This window comes from Asterias rubens, chromosome 1 (assembly GCF_902459465.1).
Source record: "Asterias rubens chromosome 1, eAstRub1.3, whole genome shotgun sequence".
In the NCBI taxonomy this organism is placed as follows: Eukaryota; Metazoa; Echinodermata; class Asteroidea; order Forcipulatida; family Asteriidae; genus Asterias; species Asterias rubens.
In genome coordinates this window covers 26,773,128-26,789,413 of record NC_047062.1, presented here as the reverse complement: position 1 = coordinate 26,789,413, position 16,286 = coordinate 26,773,128, and the positions used below count along the sequence as shown (strand labels likewise).

General features: G+C 39.0%; 2 protein-coding genes across 6 annotated transcripts in view; one reads left to right on the top strand and one right to left on the bottom strand.

Moving 5' to 3' along the window:
• LOC117290298 (F-box only protein 11-like) overlaps positions 1 to 1,113 on the bottom strand; it is a 42,307-nt gene extending 41,194 nt beyond the window's left edge. For 2 of the 3 annotated variants that reach the window (XM_033771615.1, XM_033771623.1), the window contains exon 1: positions 919 to 1,113. In XM_033771615.1, the coding sequence (XP_033627506.1) occupies positions 919 to 1,018 (100 nt within the window). In that variant the 5' untranslated portion in view covers positions 1,019 to 1,113. The remainder of the gene's footprint in view (positions 1 to 918) is intronic. The other variant, XM_033771631.1, reaches the window with a different exon arrangement.
• Positions 1,114 to 1,264: 151 nt separating this feature from the next.
• LOC117290318 (EF-hand calcium-binding domain-containing protein 11-like) overlaps positions 1,265 to 16,286 on the top strand; it is a 41,322-nt gene continuing 26,300 nt past the window's right edge. For all 3 annotated transcript variants that reach the window (XR_004519038.1, XR_004519039.1, XM_033771643.1), the window contains exons 1-5: positions 1,265 to 1,449; positions 8,895 to 8,990; positions 10,664 to 10,706; positions 12,154 to 12,255; positions 13,567 to 13,657. Coding sequence is in view for 1 of the 3 variants with exons in the window: in XM_033771643.1 (XP_033627534.1) it covers positions 1,363 to 1,449; positions 8,895 to 8,990; positions 10,664 to 10,706; positions 12,154 to 12,255; positions 13,567 to 13,657 (419 nt within the window). In the remaining 2 variants the exon portion in view is untranslated. The remainder of the gene's footprint in view (positions 1,450 to 8,894; positions 8,991 to 10,663; positions 10,707 to 12,153; positions 12,256 to 13,566; positions 13,658 to 16,286) is intronic.

Sequence of the window (16,286 nt, the reverse complement as noted above, 5' to 3'; positions counted from 1 at the left end):
GTGCAAGATGTTACACGCACAGCACAACTACCAACTTACCCACAGCACCCGCATTGATCGCCCGAATACAATCACCTGACTTACTTCTAGAAACTATAAGGCTCCCCTGCGGCTGTGAGCCTTACAGGGGTCTAATATTTTGGGCCTCCTTAACGCTATGCGTTTTGTCAAATCAGCGTTGATAGGTGAAAGTTTTACGCCCGTTAGCCAGCAATAACTGAAGTTCCTTTTGTACTACACTACCAAACCTTTCCCCACATACTCAATATAAATTCATAATGCTTGTATTTGCTTTTTCTTGAGTGAAATTTAAAAAAAAATCATCAAAAAATGCAATTTTCTGCTCGGTACTCACTCAATAAAAGTAAATACAACCAAGCAATACACTGTCACTGCTATGCTGTGACTAAGAAGGTTTCAGGCAGATATTTAAAAAAAAAAAGGGTCTTAAAAAGACTATAAACTTTTACTTCCCTAAATGAAGTTGACAACAACAATGGTTTTTGCATCCAAAGTTAGTAAATGGAAACGACCTCACAATATAATTGTGAATTCGGGTTCTGACTCAGTAACTGCACACAATTCCACCCGGACAACACTCAGTGATCAGTCAGTGTTTTTCTATACCAAAAAGAAAAATTACCAAGTCAGACTCAGAGACATTGAATGACCCACATTAACTTATCCAAACACAGTTCATTTGGTCCAACCTCTACCCAACTGTATGGTATTGGTATGCTACTTAACAGACAACTTAAACACACACATCAAAATGTTAAATTCCCTTTTGCCAGTTCTATTTCTACTTCTACCGACCTAGTCTACTGTACTGACAAACACGGTACATGTACATGTTCTATGCACTATACAGCAATCGCAATGCAATCAAGTGTAAACACGAAAAGAAAGGACAAAGACCTGTGCCACTCGCCGACAAAGAACTGTTGGCTTTTCCCTTACTCAATCGTCTTGATCTTCGCAGAGTAGGTCCACTGGAATTCCTGCTCGGTGATGACATGATTTTTACTTCGATTTCGGGTGCCTTCAAGGAAAAATTGCGGTGTAATTTTATCGAAACATTGGAAAAGCACTCCGTCAATGCGGTAGATGAGATGTAAGTTCAGCCGCAAGGGATGATGGGGGGAAATGGCAGCCAGTTTCGAACAACCAATCAATCCACGCAATAATATCACGCGGACTTCAAATGAGATTCGTGCGCCAATCGCTATTTAACTTGTACGCTCGCGCAAATGGCATCCTAAGATGGCCGCCAGATTCAGAATTTCTCAGTTCCGTGATTACTGACACAATTTTGTAATCATTCAAGCAACACATTTATGTAGAACCCGCAGTGAGAGTAAAATGAATTGGATACTGTCTCATTCTACTGGATCTGCAAAAAGAAAAATTAGGGAAACATCTGAAGTGGAGAAAAGAAGATTCATTTCGGTAATCTTGTGCCTAACTAACGTTACCTTTCTTGTTTATATTATATATTATAATATATGTGGTAAACAATTGTTACATGCAGTTTGCGCAGTAAAAATACCATGACAAGGTCAACTCGCCCAAAATTGGTTGCAAATAAAATCGGTCATTAGTCATTACGATAATATTTAATAAGATCATGGGATAAACAATGGATTTTTTTATATATTTTTTTTATTAATTCAAACCATTACACGTGAACTAACTGGGCGATTTGTATAAAACCAATAATATTAGGTTAAATCACAAAATTTTAGATTACATGCGATTGACCTGTGACCAGTCTAGTTGGAAAGGTCTCTTTGAATCGTTCATTTTGACACCAAGTTTGTGAGGATGGGTCAAGGGGATGCCGAGTTACGTCAGGTCAAAGGTCGCTCTTTTCGTGCCATATTTCCATAGACAAAAAGTGTGACCGTGTGTATTAATTAATTCCCTATATAATGTGTGCATGTGTATTTTGAGTATGTTAAAATGACACTAACTTGGAACCTTAAAAGCCAATGAGAAAAGTTCAACCTTTAATGAGCATGATAAGAATAAGAGCAAACACTTGACCTTTCCCAGACTCAAGGTCAATGATATAAGTTCAAACACTTGACCTTTTGATGTCCAAAGGTCACGTAACTAAGGTCAAAGGTCAAACGTGACAGCTACCCCCCCAAAAAAAAGAAATTCGCGAAAATTTGCATTTATATTTATCAATACAAAATATTAACAATCTGAAGTTCTATTTGAATAGTTTAAAAAGGCTGTGTTGTCATTATCATGATCATGTTATACTTACCAAGCTCCCTGATGGTTCTGTAAACATTAACTACATGTATGTTATGAAAGAAGATTGATTTCTCCAGACACGATATCGGACAAGACCTCCTCTGGCGTCATAAAGTACGGCTTGTCGTCACCTTCATACTCTAACCGGAATTCACCCTCTGTTTTGTCCACAATAATACCTGCCCACCACATTTCATCACCACTATCATCTGACCACTTCTGAGAGACTCTTCGGCCGACCAAGTCATCAGGACGTTGCAACATGGCGTATAACTCCTGCTTGTCATCATCTATGGGGTCAGTGATTACCTCAAGGAGACATTCCTTAAGCTGATTTATTGAACTCTTGGTGAATATAACTTTTTTGCTTTTGGACTTGAGGACTTTTATTCTAATATTGATTTGGGCTTTTAATGCAGCAAAAAGTTTGACCTTCCCCATATGTTTAGTGTTATTCTCCATGTCTTGCTCTGTCATCCAAATACCCCCAGACTCTAAGACATCTTCGATGAGGTGTTCTTGACGAACTCGTATTCTCTCTTCCCTTTCTGTGAGCTGTTTGCGCATGAGTTCCAATCTTTCTTTTAGCCGTCTTCTTCTAGTAATTTCTCTTGAACGGTTTGCGGCTCTAACCTTTCTACCAAGTGTAATGGCTTCAATGATGTTTTTCTTCTTCTTTGTTCTAGATTGTGTGTTGAGCCAAGTGCTGGTTTTGTTGCATCGGAACATCGTCTTGGCTTCTATTTTACCCATGGTTGCATTCGGTGCTCGTCGGATATGTGCATCCACCATGGCAAATTTCCGTTCTCCAGAGATGTTGTGCGATGTTGATGACCTGGCCTCTTCTTGGAGACGGGGTGAGGGGTCCCAGAAAACACCACCTGGTAGCTGAGTATGAAGTTGTCTTAGGATTACCTCCTCGATTGCCTCCAACAGTTTCTGAAGGAGAGACTCGGTAGCTCGCTCATCATCATTGGAGGTGAACTGGAGAAGTTGATGTAGATGTTCATCTTCCTTCAGAGGGATCGCTTCAAAGATGGAAGATTTGCTGGAGATCATTTCACTAGGCTGACATTTCCAGCGTGTAATGTTGGTTAATGCCTCATTGTAGTATTTGTTCATGTCAAGGATGTTCAAATCTTGACCTACCAGCCTCATCCATGGACCAGTTACAAATTTCCCTATGAGTCCAAGTGCTCTCATTGGAGTATTGCAGCTTCCTTCCTTGAATCCATTAGAAACAGCAATTTGAAGGAAGTTTGAAGGGTGATGAACTTTAAGAAAAAATTCCTGTATTGCATTTGAATATGAGAATGCTAACATTGCATCAATAAAATAAATGTTAAATCTGTTCCCAACAAAGCGAAAGTATGCTGCAGTCTTATCGTGAATCTCATCTGTGTTGTTGAAGCCTTTTGAACGAAGAAACTCACGTAGGTCCTTCCCACATCCACATCCCAGGTCGTGGAACAGTTTGTCCACTGCTCGTAGTAAGGCATGTGTGTTGCTCTCTGAACCCTTTTTGAATGGCATTTGTTGATTTGTTTTTTGTTCTTCTTTGTTTTTTTCTTCAGAGCGGATGGCTTTTTCACAGGCATGATAAAACGCATCCAATGGGTGCATACTGCACCTGAAGGAATTCAAATGTTGGCTCCCGATTGCCTCCTGAAGTTTTCTGTCTACAGAGTCATTTGTGACACATCTGTCCGTCATTGTGTTTTTTACTTTTGATAGGAGCTGTTGCCCACAGACTTCACGGATCGTTTCAACATAGTCGTCAGCTTTTCCACCTATCTGCTCCCTTACTCCCAACAGGAAGGTATCATCTGGGGAGGAGATTTCGACCTCTGTGAGGTGGCCCTTCGATTTAGTAGTCCCATCGTACTTTAGTGTTAGGTTGGAATGTCCTGCTAATTTTTCTTTGATTTGTGACTCTGACAGGGCTTTCATTTCACTTGAAAATCTGTTTTGTGTTGAGACTGATGGGAGGGGCCCAAGCTTTCGTCCGGTTGTTGCTCCGACAATTGCTCTAATTGCATGGCTTGTATTTCTTTCCGACATTCCAAGATCTTGCAGGTAGTATGAAGCCTCCCTTATGTTTGTGGAATATGACTTTCCCTCTTTTGTTTGAATGAGGTCATCATTATCATCAAGCCTCTCCAACTGCTGGCTTTGAAGGTAAAGTACCTCGGCATTGGCTTTTTTGAGCTCCATTAAGTGACGTTGACACGATGCACACCCCTGTGGATGACTGTTTTGCCTCTTGTGGGTTTTTTTTTTTCTGAGTATGGCCCTTTTTTCAGCTTTGAGGCGTTTGACATTTTTATTCTGTTGGTGAAGTTTTTGGTGAAGTTTCTCAGACAGAACAGATTTCTTCAAGTTTGCGTGTTTTGTTTTCCACAATCTCAGTGAATAGTCCTTTCGCTTCAGTTTTTGTAGCACATGTTTTGCCTTTCCAACTTTTCCAACAATTGAATATATTCTGTTCAGGTGTTTTCGGCTTTCTTCAAGTTCCTTTTTCGTTTCTCGTATGATGCTGCTCTGGTCCTCGATGATTTGTTTTGCCCTGGCGAGTTCTTCAGTGAGCTGTGGAACATTGATGTTTTCTTCTTCATTCTCGACCTGTTCAGTACGGAGACCTGGTGGAATGTAGGCCTCTCTTAAGAATGACTCCAGACGTATTTTCCCACTTGGCCTGGACTTACTTTTTGCGAGCTTGACCCGTTTTAGTTTCAAGGTTGAGAATGAGCACTTGAGGTCTTTACAATTCAATGAAGATAAGTTGTAGATACCTTTCATTGATGTGATTACTTGACTTAATGCGTTGGTCGTGTTTTCTTCAGCTTGAAGTTGACTATGGATCTCTAAAATTAAACCGTTGTTGACTGATTGCGGATTGATAGTGGGGAAAGTGATAAGCCAATTTTGAGAGTTGAGGTGCAGTGAATCTGAGTATGGGCCCAAAGATGACATGATGAGGTAACAGATGATTTGTTAGCAAAATTGAGGCAAAGCAAGGAGTCAGGAATCAGGATGGGGGAGGGGGGAATAGCAGTTGTAGTTTGTGCAGAAAAGCAGAAAAAGCAATTGGTGTGGTGTGAGAGGTGGGTGATATAGGGTGCAAACAGACAGATTGGAGCCAAACTAGTCTGAAAAAGAAAGGAGGCCAAATGAAATGTTCTCATTTCAGGATTATTTTGTAAAAATAAGTTTTTTGGTGTTCAAATTTATGAACTAACGTGTGCCTTTAAAAAATTACAAAAAGATGTCAAGCCAGGTTAAATAATTTTGTTATCTTCATTCTTGCAACAATTTATAGCTCTTTACGCACAAACATTTTTCAAGTTTAACCACAGAGGAAGGATGGTCATGTTAAACCAAGATGAAACTGAATAAATTTGAATCAATGTGTCTCACTTTGTAAGTAAAAATATTTAATCCAGAAACTATTTTTTTTTTTTTTTTTTTTTTTTTTTTTTTTTTTTTAAATCATGACTCATGTTGTCTTTTCTTTTTGACGCTTATATTGAGGATTTTCTTGCATTTTAAGTGTACATGTTGTGATTTATCGATATTTAAAACTAAACATTAGTTAGTTAAACAGCATAAGCCATCCCGATGTTTTATTGTTTTATTATTTTATTTTAAAAACTATTAACTAGTCCTACTTTTTAATAATACCGGCTACCAGTTAAGCACAATTCTCAAAGCCGTACCCGTAACCCACCATCACCCCCCCCCCCCCCCCGTATGTAAAGCCATTGGTGAGTGCTGTCGGGAACCAGCGCAACGAGTTGTGCGTTAAATTAACAATCACCTACCCGTCATGGAAAATCAACCCTTCGGATCGCTCCGATCCCCGGGTAGCCCACACTGAACAAATTCGCGCAGGAATGCGCAACAACTTAAAAGTTTATTTTAAAAAGTGAAGTATTGGTTGAATCCTTATGAAACTACTATTAAGACAGCATAAATCAGCACAAAATAAGCAAGTAGCTATGCTCACCTCCGTAAAATGTTCAAACTGTGAAATTTTCACGGTTTTTTGATGGAAGACTTCGAGATTTTTCCTTGGAAATGTAGAGTCAATCGTGATATCAATCGAGAGTGCCAATCGCCATCTTTAAACTAGACCCGGTTATTTTTATGAATGAACCGAGTGACACTGTCTAAAACCAATATCAATCCGCGCATACGTCACGCGGTTCTGTTTACGCACGGGTCAATGGGTCACAAGATCTCATTCACAAAAGAAGGTACACAAACGGACAGCGCCCTCTAGGGTCGTGGATTAAACTAATAATATATCGGCCTAATTAGAAGGTAAAGCTCTAATTTCCCTAATGATCCCCTAAAAAAAGTAATTAAAATTTTAAAAAGTTTTTTTTGGGGGGGGGGGGTGGGGGTCAGGTGTTTCCATAATATTAATATTTATGGTTATATTATACACATATTGACTGGCATTGAGGTAACTAGTGTACGTCTATTTCCCCGAGGGACTATTTCCCCGAGGAAGTTTTGTAGTTAAAGTTAACGGTTCAAGTCAAGAGAGGGCGCTGTAACCGGGCACTATTTTCAAAGAGACTAGTGCCCGCTCGGGTACTAGTTCCTGCAAAACACATGCGCGCGATCACTAGACTATATTAGCTCATCCCACGCGACTGTGTTTCAGCCAACCAGAACACAGAACAGGCAAGAGGTGTGCTAATAATAATAATAATAATAATGGACACTTAATAAATCATTGATAATATATTGTTGTAAAAAGGGTAGTAATAACTGAATATTTATATTTTAATTAAAACCTGATTAAAAAATGATTATATATTCCTGGTATTAATTTATATTTACTTTCAGATGGCCTCTAAGTCTAAATATAATATTTTACAAACATTTTATTTTTGTGCACGCTCAATGATAACGTTGGAAATGTCATACATTTATTCAATGTTGCAAAAATAACAGTAATTCAAAATGAATATTATAAATACAAAGTGCTGTATGATGATAGTATATCGGGGAGCCCAATCCTTCTTACACTCTGGCCCATCAATACGCAACAAACTCCCCCAAATTTTCTGACACTACTTATTCTAGTTGTGATGTACGTAACCCTCCTGCTGACGGGAGGAGTGTTATGTCATCGCAACTATACTTATTCCAGCTTCAAAAACCCATTTTAAAAACTGTTTTGTGTTAAAAAATAAAAACCTTAAAAAAAAAATTCACAGATTTACAAATAACTTACAGGGTTTACAGAAGGCAATAGTGAAAGACTTTCTTGAAATATTATTCCATGAAATGCTTTACTTTTTGAGAAAACAGCAAAACAATATAAATTCACGCGCGGAAACAAGGGTGGGTTTTTCCTTTGTTTTCTCCCGACTCCGATGACTGATTGAGCCTAAATTTTCACAGGTTTGTTATTTGATATAGAAGTTGTGGTACACAAAGTGTGGGCCTTGGACAACACTGTTTACCGAAAGGGTCCAATGGCTTTAATTAAAGCCATTGGACCCTTTCGGTACAGAAAAAAACCAAAAAGTTCACAGATTTACAAATAACTTACAGGGTTTACAGAAGGTAATGGTGAAAGACTTCTCTTGAAATATTATTCCATGAAATGCTTTACTTTTTGAGAAAACAGTAAAACAATATCAATTCTCGTTAGCGAGAATTACAGATTTATTTTAAACACATGTCATGACACGGCGAAACGCGCGGATACAGGGGTGGGTTTTCCCGTTATTTTCTCCTGACTCGGATGACCGATTGAGCCTAAATTTTCACAGGTTTGTTATTTGATATAGAAGTTGTGATACACGAAGTGTGGGCCTTGGACAATAATGTTTACCGAAAGGGTCCAATGGCTTTAATAGGCCTATTCTTAAATTCTCGATGTAAGTTTAACATCGTTATTGCAGTACCCGCTGCCACTAGGATTTGAACTGCCTCTAGCTACCAGGCAATCTCAATAGTCGAGTTGGTAAGACACTGCTCTAGAATTGCAAGGGTCGTGGGTTTGAATCCCACCCGAGTAACATGCCTGTGATATTTTTTCACAGGACTCGGGAAAGTACTGAGTATACAGTGCTAACACACATCGGTGTATGGGTAAAAAAACAAAAACAAAATAAATTAATAGGCCCCTAATCATAAAAGTTGAGTTGCATAATTCTCCCTTTCTAAAATTTCTATTATATGATTGAACCTTGATTTCAACATATAAGTTTGTGATTTACTGAATTGCTTATATTGAACAATTGATGTGTGAACTCACTGCCTCAAATCAAAGGGGTTAGCCCTCATCTTGGTCTATGTGTGTGTGTGTGTGTGTGAATGGAGCAACAATGAATTCAGTTTGGTTTGTGAACACTATAAAACTCAATTGTTTCATAGGCCATGATTGACCCCATATTGAAAATTTTCTTCAAAATGATGTATTTTGTTTGTTAAATATGTTACTATTCAATTACAGTTTTTATGATAATATTACCCATATTGTATAATCTTTCCATTTTTTTCAAATATAAGAACATTTTATGTAATCATTGAACTCTTGTATCCTCTATTACTATTACTACAACCAAAATGACACTTTGAACAGACTGTCTATTTTTTTCAAAAAGGTATTTCATGATTGTGATGAGGACAAAAAAGGATATATGAGCAGACAAGATCTCAAGGTTGCCATGGTAATACTATTTGGGTACAAACCCTCAAAGGTAAATATGAGTATTTAAAGTCACTGGTGGTACATTGCTGTTTGTGATGTTCATACTTTCAAATGTCCCAAATTCAGGGAGCACTTAGATTCAACTGCAGAGTTGTCAGTATTGTCATGTAGTGAGTTGTATTGTGACATCACACTTTGCTTTGCTATTAAGATTGATTCTCAGTAAATACCACAGAGCTATACGCCTCTCTTAATATTCATGCATGACGTCATAATTCATACCCAAAATGAGGCTATGGTCGTACGTCCGCCACCACTTGCAGTGGCTGCGCCTATAGCCTCGTTTTGGGTTAGCGTTGTGACGTAACTCATGCTTAAATATTAAGAGAGGCGTATACATTGACTAGAGCGCTAACTTGCTCTGCGTTTAGAAGCATCCCTGGGCGCAGGCATGTTTGGTGTGATCCCTGACTACGGAATGATTTTAATTTTAGGAGAACACACATGGCTGAAACAAATTGCATTCGGCGTGTGAGCTTAAGTACGCTATCCAACTTCAAAGTGCTTCTAAAATGTTAGTGCTACTAAAAAATAAGGCCTCCCATAAGAAATCAAATACGTTTTTGCATATACGCACATTCTGTTGTATAATAGTAAGTGTTACAACAACTTGGTATGGTTACCAGTAGAGCAACCTCATTCCCAGGGGTGATCGATCTCACCGCGCTATTTTTTCCCAGCATGCCTTGCTCAATCATAACCCTGGAATTGGCAATTTAAATTTGGCTAGCACAATTAAATTAGCCATAAATGAGCATACATATATTTATTATTGAATGTTTTCTACGCGCACGCATGTCTTTCGTCTTGAAGAATGTTTTTGTTTTAAAAAAACGGGTTGTCATAAAAAGACGCGGGTGTCATTAACATACAAATATCTTGCACGCACGTGACATCTAATGCATAACCAATTTTCTGAGCCAATCAGCGTTGTTTCCCAGTACATCCCTCCCAGTGGTTAGTGACGAGAGGTACCGATATGGCGCGCTGCCCATGGTAGCGAGGCTGTCGATAGACAGCTTTATGAAATTGGGCCCAGATTAATTTAGGTAAGCATGTGCGAATTTTACAGCAAGAAATTTAGGTGCCAGCATTTCATAATATGCCAGGAAATGACGTCCTGACTAAAGAAACAATGACGCACATGACACTCATAGATTGTACGCAAATCAGATTGTACATTCAAATTTGCTGTAAATTTGGTTCGATGACGCATAGAAAAGAACAAACGCACTATCATGCAAATAGCAGTGCACTTGCCGTACAAAATTTCAAGCTTTTGTTTTGGTTTGTACATAAACATGGATGCGCCGGCCACACGGCATCAAAACCTTAGTCCGTGTTTAACGGGTAGTTAGTGCTCTAGTCAATATATATACATGTAGCTCTATGGTTAAGACTGAATCTTAGCTCGTTGTGAAATCAGCCCCAATAGAACAATACATTAAACCGATTTGTAGCCATTAAACCCTGATGTTTTGTGTAACACATGCCAAAGACCTTAGACAATGAGACTAATGTTCAGGAAAATGGACTAGTTCTCTTTTTCTCTTAGAAGGTGCTACTTTTATGTGAACTATTGTTTGTGGAGGGGGATTTTATGTTAGCTCATTACAATGAATAGCAGTCATCATGTTTGATTTGTGATGTTGTTGTTTTCAGTATGAGGTTGACCAGATGATGAGTGGTTCTACGAGCAGTGAAGGTAAATAGATAATTAAAAATAATGGATTATGTAAATTGATAGAATAGCATTTTACACTGCCCTCTTTAGTTTGAAGCTGTCCATTAAAGCGTTTGAATTTGAGTCATTAGACTTTTATTCAGAAAACCTGCAGCACTTACCAAGATGAAAAAGCCTAAAATTTAAAAACAAAATGTTTTCAACTGTGGGCATATACGTATAGCAATCAAACCAAAGCTGTCAAAATTTACATGCGTTTCATAGGTATAGTGATTGAAGCGTATCACAGTACAATCTGAGTCATTGTAGATGGTGAGTCAATGCCAAGCTTTGACAAATTGTACTTGGGCAGAAATAGGCACCAACAAGTCTAAGTCTAAGTGTGATTCTTTAACCCATTAGAGACCATAGTGGCCGGATACGGCTTGTACCAAAATGGCTGCAAGATCTGACCTACTCCAAGTAATGACCTGAAATGACGCTCTCCAATGTATTTTTCAGAAAATTTTACAATAAAAATATGGAAAAAACCCAACAACAATAAGACCATAATAGAAAGGTTTGCGGTTACACCATGTAATGATATTCTCTGAATGAGTTGGGGTGGTGCTAAAAATGAGACCATTTCTGGGCATATGGTGATAAGTTTACAGAAAGGAATGATCACTATGTGGTTAAAGCGGCCAAATTGAACTTGAGTATCAGACTTGAGTTCCAATAGGAGACTTTCCAACACTAGGTGGCAGCAGACATACCGGGTAAATTTCCATTGTTTACGTAGTTCTGAACATGCGCATAATTCTGAGAACAATGGATTTACCCGGTAAGTCTGCTGCCCTCTATCGTCCCAGAAAGTCTCCCATTGTGGAGTCAGAGTGTGGATTCTAATTCTGGTCATGAAACCACTAGGGTAATGGAAATGTTGATTTGGATGATTAGGAACCTGTACCCAAGGGGTTTAGATGGTTTCAGGAATGCTTGACAACTAATTCAAAATAATTTGGGGGGCTAATCGCCCTTACTCGCAGCTAGAGCTGAATTGCGAAGGACGCAGCTACAACGTGTTCGAGAAGCAGGCATGCAAGGGCGCCTTTAGCTGCCAGCCACATCAACCCATTATGACCACGGAGCACAGCCAAGATCGAAAGTGTTTGATTTTTTTCCTGAGGGAGGAAAACCGGATAGTCTGGAAAACCCTTGTGGCACAGCAGAGAACCAACGCACAACTCAACTCACATATGGCCCCGACCGGGAATCGAACCGTGGTCACCTTGGTGAGAGGCGAGCGCTTTACGCACAAGCCAACCGTGCCACCCAAAATTAATAGGGATAGAGTGCTTTGAATGGGTTTAAACAGACATAATAATACTATAATACACAGACAAGTAACAAACTCAGTGGAACAAAGTAAAACTCTGATGAAATGAAGTTGTTTGATTAAAGTTGATATGTTTTATAAACTCAACAGGTGTGATGCAAGATCATTTTATGTCTGCAATGGAATCCAAGATGGCTGCTCAGGACCTAGATGAGGAGATAAGGCAGACCTTCATGACCTTTGACACACATTGTAAGTCTTACGCCTTATGGGGATTAAGTAGCTTTCAGCTAAGGCTATTGAAGCAGCTTACATGATCAGAAAATATGATGTACATTGCTCATGACTCGTATCATGTTAATTACTGCATGCTTACTAGCAACCAAATTATTTTAAAGGCAGTGGACACTTACACTATTGGTAATTACTCAATATAATTATTAGCATAAAACCTTACTTGGTAATGAGTAATAGTAAAAAAACATTGTGAGAAACAGCTCCCTCTGAAGTAGTGTAGTTGTTGAGAAAGAAGTAATTTTCCACGAATTTGATTTCGTGACCTCAGATTTAGAACTTGAGGTCTTGAAATCAAGCATCTGAAAGCACATAACTTCGTGAACCAAGGGTGTTTTTTCTTTCATTATTATCTCGCAACTTCAACGACCGATTGAGCTCAAATTTGCACAGGTTTGTTATTTGATGCATATGTTGAGATACATGAACTGTGAAGGCTAGTCTTTGACAATTACCAATAGTGTCCAGTGTCTTCAGGCAATATTTTTCTGCTTAATGGCCTGTCCATTCTGAAATTAGCCATTTTGCTAGTTACATTTGGAGTAACTAAACCTGGAGAAATAATTTTCTTTTGTAATACTGTTGCGGCAATGGAACCCTGACTTTAAAAAGGAGTCAACTTTGGATTTGATGTTGTATTGTTAGAAAATATTAGGTAATCACCGTGATTTGCAGAAACTCGGCCGTAAGCCTTGGCCGATAACCTGCCTTGGTACATGTATGTTGGAATCTCAGAATGCTCAGATGAGACCACTTACATGTACCATTGAGCCAAACACAATGATAACAAGTGGTGGCAGCCTGTTCATTATTGAATGCCACATTTGTACAACAAGACAAAGGTCTGGAATTGGGATTACACAATAACCACCAGAAAAGGGATACTACCGGGCATTATTGCCAGTACCTTCTCTCCCTTTTTGTATGGGTGAGTAGAAGTGTAGACAGTATTATGTGTAGCGCCTATTGCCTATGCATACTTCACAAATAATTTGGCAGATATACATGTCAGTTATGAAGTTGTTAGGGTTGACTCTGTAGATTTACCACTACCAACTCCAAAACATGGTTTAGGGTTAAGTAAGGGTTTGTGTTGATAGTGTTGAGGTACATTTGTTGTACCACTACTAACCCAAACCCTTAGTTTGCCTCTGGCTCAATGCAGGGGGTGTTACTTATATGGGTCTGAGAGATAATTGATTTGAGACTTACTTTTGACAGAAACAGACACACCTGCAGCTAATCTTATTTGTATTCATTTTCACACAGGTCGAGGTTTCATCACTCTAGAGGATCTATACAAAGCATTCAATGAGGTGGCCCCTCATACCCCTAGACACCGGATTGATTCTCTGTTCAGGTAATAATAACAGTAATACAGGCTTCTTATATAGCACATATCCATCACTCAGTGACGCTCAAGGCATTTGTGACCCGCTCTGTCGTAATGAGGAATATCGAGTAAATTTTATTTTTGTGTTTATCATCCTAATCCAAACAAGCAAATCTTAACATTTTAAATGAAATAAAAATCAAGATCATACGACCTTCCTGTCTGAAATAATGTCGAATTTTCGACGACCTTGACGCTTAATTTTACGACCCGTTTTGGAAAACATAAATGCCAGAATTATTAGTGTAAAAGAACGAGACAGCTCACACACTCATTAAAATAATATTTGTTTACGAAATGAAAAAATTGATGTTTAAACCCGGCGTAGTTGGACCAACAGTAGGACAAAAATGTACAAACAACCCAATGATAAGTTTAGTTATAATGTGTAGACAATTTCAACAATGAATTTGACAGTTTTTATCTGAAATATTAGAGCGATTTGCGTTGCTATTTCCAACTTGAAATGGGAGTTCGTTCTGTCATGGCAGGGTGCAACGCATCACGTATTCCCCGGGGCTATACAGTTACATCACCCTCGTCGCGTCCGGCCGTACATTGACTCTGCTTCAAGACCAGGGAACAGATTTCATTCGCAATTTTTCTGTGCATGTTTCTCATGATTTTAGTGATACTTCTCACCCAACACCAAGTTTAACTGAAACATTATTCCTTTAGCATTCAGAATTATTTGGGTTTGGAGTAATTCAACCTTGAAAAAACCTGAAATATTGATGAAAATCAGAGACTGTTTTGTTAAACTTCGATAAACATTCCACTGGATAAAACATGGCGGAGTGGTAGCTTGGCTCTCTACGCGTGCCGTGTAAAACCTGTATGTGTGTATGCTTGGGGCTCCCGTACGGTGGTGCGCGCATAGTGGAACCAAGCTAGCTGGACGTCACGTAGCAACAGCACTGGGTCGGATAACGGCCTCGCTGCATAGATAAATAGACGCCTCGCTCGGTATGTAGGTAAGCCATACTAATCTAGCGACGCAAATTTTTATGAATGAAATAGGTCAGGTGACGAAAACGGGTTTCCTTGAACCCCTGTAACAAGCAATGCAGTCGCCTTACGTGTTTGTTATACTTTTGCTTCACTCAAAAGGCAAGCCGAGTGCATGGGTGTCTTTGTGGTTTTGTGACTCATAGGAGTGGATGTTGTGTTCTTTTGCGATGTGCTATCGCGGATTGAAAAGGGGCGATTTTTGAGTTTATTTCCAAACATTTTTTTATAATTAAGACAAAAACATGGCTCAGAAATCGTCTGTTTTTGCATCTTTATTAATCTTTTGACGAAAAGGTAAGACCACAGCAAGTTTAATCAATTCAATAATTTTCAATAATTTTCTGTTATGACTTTACTCAATATTCCTCATTACCACAGAGCGGGTCACAATTCAACATACAGTATTTTCCTGCAATGTATGTGGTACTACGTTTAAATTATGATACTTACTCCTTTTACATAGCACCATGTACTGGTTTACAAGATGCTGTGGAGCAATATGCAGCCAATCAAACCAAGGAACACCGGGGCGAACCCCTTCTCTTTCAGATAAGTGCACTGGGTTCTTTTACGCACGATGCACAACCCACAAACCCTGTCATCGATCGAACTCTTAATCAGCTCAAATCAGTTCCTGATTTTGATTGAGTCTGATGGACTCCCTCTTACTGTGTGGGGCTAAGTCAGAGTTATTATTATTATTATTATTATTTATTCGGCAATTCACATAAAAATAAAAAAATACAAAAATTGTATACGTAAAGGATAAAGCTCTTAAAAACATTAAATAGGCCTATATAAATATATCAGTTGTAGTTGAGTAAATCAATCCCCTTTGATTGAGCCCAAGTCTGAGTCTCAAATCACGTGGGTCGAGTTTGCTTCGGCTAAAGCTACAGCTAGATCGCACGTGTCTGCCTATTCTTCAAGACTGGTAGACGCCCTGATCTAGCCAGAGCTCTATCCAAAGTCGCTGTTTTGGACACGGCCTAAGTCTTGAATCTTGTGATGCAAGTCTCATCAGTCTCCAAACATTCTTAGCTAGAGTGAGTTACAAATTATAGAACAAGAACAATCTAGTAAAGTATATACTTCAGTTTGTATCCTCATGTATTGAGTGTAGTTCCCCGGCTGCCAGAAAGGCCAAATGAATAACTGTTACCTTGCTCAACTCAGGGTGTACAAAACCCATGGCAACTCCAGGAAACTACCGATATTCAACATTATACAATTGTTGCATACTGTGACGGGGTCCATGGCGTTTTGTACCTCGGGTGCCAATTTCACCCGAGGGTGCCGGTGTACAAAACCGAAGGACCTTGAATCACAGCGTGCAACAATTGTTTTTTTATACCTTGGTCACATTATTATTCCTCTTCTCAAAGTTCTGCGGTCATCTTCAAACATAATTTCTGACGAGTATGCATAGTTTAATAAGCAGACGAACAGTTGTTCAAGTAAGAAACAATTCTTCACTGTTCCCTCGAACCCGAGGCCGTTTCCTACTAAACGGTCAAACTAATGTACACTGGTTAACAAAACTCATGTTACCCGCCGCGCTGTGCAGACATGGTTCATGCGTTTT